We start from the raw sequence: 6,132 nt of genomic DNA on the forward strand, positions 1-6,132 counted from the left end.
GATAGTGCGACTAAGAATTTTCAATGTTGGTGAGTCATGGAGAAAAGCAATGAGCACTGGTAAGAGCCATGTCGCATTCACACTAATGCCTTTACCGGTTATCGCCACCCCTGCCTGCCTCCACTCAACAAATTCCAGAGGAACAAAGATGCGTTCGGTGACTCACTTCCAGCTTTATCAATTCGATGCTATGGGGGATTAGTAAGGAAAGGTGGGCCATGGGGGGACAACAATTCAGAGCTCCCCAGAAAGAGTAAAATTGATACACTTTCTGGCACTTAAAATGGGTCAAATTGAAGAATATAGGAAAAACAAATATTTGAAGGAAGCAAACCAGATTGAAACAAAACAAATTATAATTTGGGAACATTTCAACCCTGAGCACCACCCGCACTAAAGATGTTCGACTTCATTAAGTAAATACTTATACAACAACCCAAATGGCATCTATATTAGGGTCACAGACTGAATAGTACAGAGCACATCTTCTATGATGAATTCATCACGGCTGCCCTTCCCCTGATTCACGCTTTGATGCTTCCTTGATGTCATCTCCAGCATCATCCGTGAAACCAAATTGACAAAATACAATAAGCAAAGGAGCAGTGAAGCTTAGAGAGGAAAGGTTCATAGCAGAGAAACACAGATGCATCAACCCATATGAAAATAACAAGGTGCAACCTAGATCAGTCAAAACTGTCACTCGAGCTATCGATCAGTTATGATTGATTTATTATTTAATTAAAAATCCTTCTATTGGTAGGCTCACAGATGGAGAAACAAGCCGGAATTCTCGATCTGCTGATAGGCTAGAAAATGAAGAACACAAACGAATTTCTAATACTATTAAGCAATGCACGCAAAATGTAGAAACTTAATTGGCCTTGGTAAGGTTGAGATCAATAATTTTAATCTTGGATAGGTCTTAATTGAGCCTATTTGTTTTAAGCTCAATTCGACTCAGAAATGGACTTAAATGCTCTGGACCTTGGGATCCAGTTCAAAATTGCTCCCAAACCAAGTTGAACTTGTGGGTAGTGTACAAAATAGAAATAAAATAAAATAAAATAAGCAACAATGATAGGAAAAAATAACATCCACTTCAGTTTTTATGGTATATATTCAGATCAATTAGCTTTAGAGAGAGAGAGAGAGAGAGAGAGACCGTGATATCAGAAGTCCACAGAGTCAAGTTGTCTCGGAGAAGTTGCATGATCAATGTACTGTCCTTGTATGACTCTTCACCTAACGTATCCAGCTCAGAGATAGCCTCATCAAAAGCCTGCTTTGCAAATAGAATTACCAGTCAGATAGGAACAAAATGAATGATTAAGCCACAATCCTAAACGTCCAGCATAATGGATATTTTGTCTAGTCAAGGTTCAAAAGATCCTTGTAGACCTGCACATCCAATTCTTCTAGCCCAAAAGCAAATCAAAATTTCAGGCTTAAGATAAGTAAAATCTATTTCGTGAGTCAGCCAGCAGCCACAGTGAAATGCAGAAGCCCAGTACTGGCACCCCAATTAAGCATTGTAAGGGAATTCTGATTCCATCTCATGCCACCATGACACTTAATATCAGCCTCAAATTGAAGCTAGAGAATATTTTGAAGTTTCACCTACATTATTCCAATAATGAAATTGCTAAAATAGTATGACGTGAAATAGTCAAATCACAGCCAAATTATTGAATGTTCATAACTAAAAGGTGCACTTTGTACAAGCAACCTAGGCTCCAAATAACCCAATCAAAATCAAAGCCAAACTATTGAAGCATTCATAACCAAGTAAAAAGATGTGCTATTTACAAGTAACTTAGTATCAAAATGATCCAACCAAATCAATGGCCATCTAGTAGACCTTGAAGAGAAGCCATTAACAATGTTATGGAGCATGAAATGGTACAATACAAGTAATTTCCATAAAATTATATACCATGCCATCAAATTACAAAGTACAAACCAGTAGGAATTTAGCAATTCTAAAAAAACTGCAAGCTCTGAATCCCTGTCATCAGCCTAGAAAATCTATATCTTTTTAGTATCTATATATCGATATACGCACGTGTGTGTGTGTGTATACTCTCTAAAATTACCCCAAAAAAAAGGAAATTCATCAAACAACAGAGAAAAGAACAGATACAAGCAGCTAAATGAAATTACCTGCTTTGCAAGATTGCAAGCACGGTCTGGTGAGTTAAGGATTTCATAATAGAAGACAGAGAAGTTAAGAGCAAGCCCCAGCCTTATTGGGTGGGTAGGAGCTAGTTCAGCAAGAGCAATGTCCTACATCAAAAGAAAAAACAAAAAGGAAACTCAGTACATATTATTAAGGGAAGAAAAAAGAAAAAAATAATTGATATATGTATGCATGCATGTGAAAGAGCAAAATTGAAAACACAACACGGTAATGACTGACCTGAGCAGATTTGTAAGCCAACAAAGTGCTCTCTGCAGCCTCTTTCCTACCAGGTCCAGTCTTAAATTCAGCTAGGTACCTGTGGTAATCACCTTTCATCTTGAGGTAAAACACCTTAGACTCAGCAATTACGGCTGCGGGAATAAGATGTGATTCTAGAAGGCTTAGAATCCCATCACAAATCTTGCTGAGCTCTGCTTCAATTGTTGCCCTATAATCCTTAATAATCGCTACATGATCTTCATTTCCCCTGCTCTCTTCCTTCTGCTCAATGGACGAGATAATTCTCCATGAAGCCCTCCTAGCCCCAATCACATTTTTGTAAGCAACAGAGAGGAGGTTCCTTTCCTCCACTGTCAGCTCCTCGACTTCAACTGTCTTCGCAACTTTTTCCATGAACTCTACCATTTCCTCATATCGTTCAGCCTGTTCGGCCAACTTGGCCATGTAAACATTTTCCTCCCGAGATGATTCGGTCAACAACATCTTTGTTATGACAAATTAAGACCTAATTCTGCAAATAAGAAAATCCAACCAATTCTATCACATTAATAACAAGCTTCATGAGATAACATGCAATGTTATCAAACTACCTTTCAACATAACAAATAAAACTCTCAAGCATTCATCAAGAAATACTCTGGTCGGTTGAAGACCATAATGATCCAAAGAAATGATTTTGAACTTTGAATCCATGCTCTATGTTGCTCTAGGTTCTACCAAACAAGGATGAAAATATCGGTACTCACGGATATATCAGTACTTCGATTTTACGGATATATCGAAGATATATCGGTGGATATTTTGGAAAAAAAATATTGATAGACCTAAAATTAATCAAAATTTATAAAAATATAAGAAAAACTTCATAAAAATGTAATTAGAAGCATAATGATATTTTTAAGTTGTTTTATTAAATAATTTGATATATATATAATGTGATTTATCATATTTGATAATAATATCGTATGCATCGATAAAAATATGAATTTTATAAGTGTACATTTATTATTAAATTACATCAAATATTATTTCATAATAATATTATGATATTTGATTATAATATGTCTAATTTTAAAATATATATTAAATTTAAAATTATGATCCATTTAATTCAATTGTATTAAATGATATAAAATAAATTGTGATATATGTACAATTTTTTAATATTTAATTAATCTATTAATGATATTAAAAACACTATGAAGAAAATTATCATGATAATTTTTATATTTTTTGTAATCGATTAAAAGAAATTTTTGCATTTAATTATAAAATAATTATAATTAATTTACTCTTTAAAATATTCTTTTAATATTTTCTTTATATAATGACTTTAAATATATATGTTTAGTCCATAATATTTAACAAGGGGCAAGCTTGCCCTAAGGGTAAGTGAGCTGAACCCCAAACCTTTTGGTTTGGGGTTCAAGTCCCCTTAATAGCAAAAGGGCATTTTGACCCACTGTTGACCATCTGATATATCGGGAAAAATAGTCGATATCGCCGATTTTTTGGGATTTCTCCCAATCTCGATATTTTCTTTCATGCGACAAAAAGATGAGTTTAGTTCAATCAATCCTAACAAATGCATCAAAAAGGATAGATGACAACATAATTGTTCATTCACATCTCAAATGTTGAGATACCTAAGACTGAATTTTTTTACTTCTTATCTTTTCCCACATTTTCCTAGCAATCAAACAGATCCATAAGACTTATTTTGAAAAAAAAAAAAACAAAATAAACTATTAATTTGAATCTCAACTTCTATGAAAATTCTGGTCTCTTTAAAAAACTCAACTCACCCCAACTAAGCACAGAAACCCTAGTGAAGTCATTCACTAAGAAGTATCTTGTTCCCAGGTATTCAAACAATGGAAAACATAAAAGTTCGAACTGTTGATCCCCTTCCATTCATTTTTCCTACAATTACCCAGCAACCTAACGGAGTAATAAGACCTATGTATCATCAGATCGGATCAACAACACAAAATCTGAACAAAGACACTCAACAATACAATACCAAAAAATAAAAACAAACGAACAAACAAATCAAACAAAAGTGATTACCGATCTTGAAACAACAACAAAAATATAACAAAAGGAAAAAAAAAAAAAACAGGGAAATAAAGCAGAAAATCGAAGATCTAAGTCATAGCTTAGAAGAACAAAAAAAGAAAAAAAGAAAAAAAAAAGAGAGAGAGATGTTGAAGATGCGTACCAAATGTGAGTTGGGAAAGGAAAGCACAGGGAGTGAATAGGATTGCAACCTAAAAAACTGAGAGTAGACGCAACTTTAAAAAGGTCGCCCGTGTGTTTTGGGGTGAGAGTGGTCCAATAGGAAGGCAACAGATGGCGAGTGACGGAGATTCCCTGCACTTTCATCCTGTTTCCCTCACAGCCTGGCGTTGACCAACGATACACCCAACTCCAATTATTAATTTACCTGATTTATTAATTCACCTTTGGGCCTGGCCTGCTGGGTCTTCAACATCATGGCCTCCAAGTCCTTGGATTGCCATGGGACTGGGTCAAAGAAGTTGAAACCTTTTCTGTGACTTCAGAACTTTCTGGAAAATGTTTTTAAAAACACATTTTAACTTTAAAATAAAATTTTATTTTGTTTTTTTAATTATTCAAAACCTGTTTTTGAAATAATTAACAACTACTGTATTTTTATATTTTTATTCTTAAAAACTAAAAACGTTTTTGTAAAACTTAATCCTCTTTGAATTCTATGGAAGTGGACGAAGCTTTGTTTGGTCTCGAAGACGTCGAGAAAGTCAAAAAGCCACCTTTGATTGCTTTCTAATTTAACTTCTAGACCAACCAAATTGTCTTAGCCACCTTTGATGGCTTTCTAATCTAACTTCTAGACCAACCAAATTGTCTTACGTTCTTCCAAAATCCAATATGGAGACGGTTGAGAATTAAGACATTTCAGAAGGCAATAAACCTTGTCAAGCCTAAAGATGTAATTAGTTAGGATATTATTTTATTTCTAGTCTTTTAGCTCCACATGTGCAATTGGTTAGGATGTGCATTTTCTACTTGTATACAATGTCTGCTCTATTATTATAGAAGACCATTGAGATAAATAAATAATATCAACATCTTTTCCTCTCATCTCTTTCTGTTTCCCTCTGTTTCATCACATCTTTCATCTTGGTATCAGAGCCTCCATGGCTTCTTTCAATGAAACCTCCAATCACCTTCTGCTAGCACTGTCAATGTGCAAAACCCATTATCTCAGTCAAACAACCTTCCTCCACTAGTAACCACACCTTCTTTTTCTTTCCCGTCTATGAATCAACCTCTCATAATAAAATTGGCTAATGAGAACCACCTCATCTGGAAGAATCAGCTTTTAAATGTCATCATCGCTAACGAACTCGATGATTTCATTGGCAGATCTCGATCTTGCCCTCCTCGATTCCTCGATCTGCAACAACAAATCATCAATCCAAAGTACTCGGTTTGGTAGAGATACAATCGACTTCTGATGAGTTGGTTGTACGCATCCTTGTTCGAAGATATAATGGCTTAGATTGTTGGGTATTCAACAACTGTGGAGATTTGGAACTCCCTTAATCAGATTTACTCTACCTCTTTTATGGTGCGGGTTACCAAGCTTCACACCAAGCTTCAAACACTTAGGAAAAATGGACTCTCGGCTGGTGAATATATTCAAAAGCTCAAATCCATCTGCA

General features: G+C 35.0%; 1 protein-coding gene across 1 annotated transcript; it reads right to left on the reverse strand.

Moving 5' to 3' along the window:
* Window positions 1–272: 272 nt before the first annotated feature.
* LOC117930823 (14-3-3-like protein A) lies at window positions 273–4,748 on the reverse strand. Its single transcript, XM_034851573.1, has 5 exons — window positions 4,644–4,748; window positions 2,420–2,933; window positions 2,164–2,286; window positions 1,171–1,282; window positions 273–570 (listed from the first exon to the last, which is right to left on the reverse strand). The coding sequence occupies exons 2-5, from the start codon at window positions 2,903–2,905 to the stop codon at window positions 503–505; spliced, it is 789 nt and encodes a 262-aa protein (XP_034707464.1). The 5' UTR covers window positions 2,906–2,933; window positions 4,644–4,748; the 3' UTR covers window positions 273–502.
* Between the last annotated feature and the right edge of the window lie 1,384 nt (window positions 4,749–6,132).

The sequence above is a fragment of the Vitis riparia genome, chromosome 14 (assembly GCF_004353265.1).
Source record: "Vitis riparia cultivar Riparia Gloire de Montpellier isolate 1030 chromosome 14, EGFV_Vit.rip_1.0, whole genome shotgun sequence".
Lineage (NCBI taxonomy): Eukaryota > Viridiplantae > Streptophyta > Magnoliopsida > Vitales > Vitaceae > Vitis > Vitis riparia.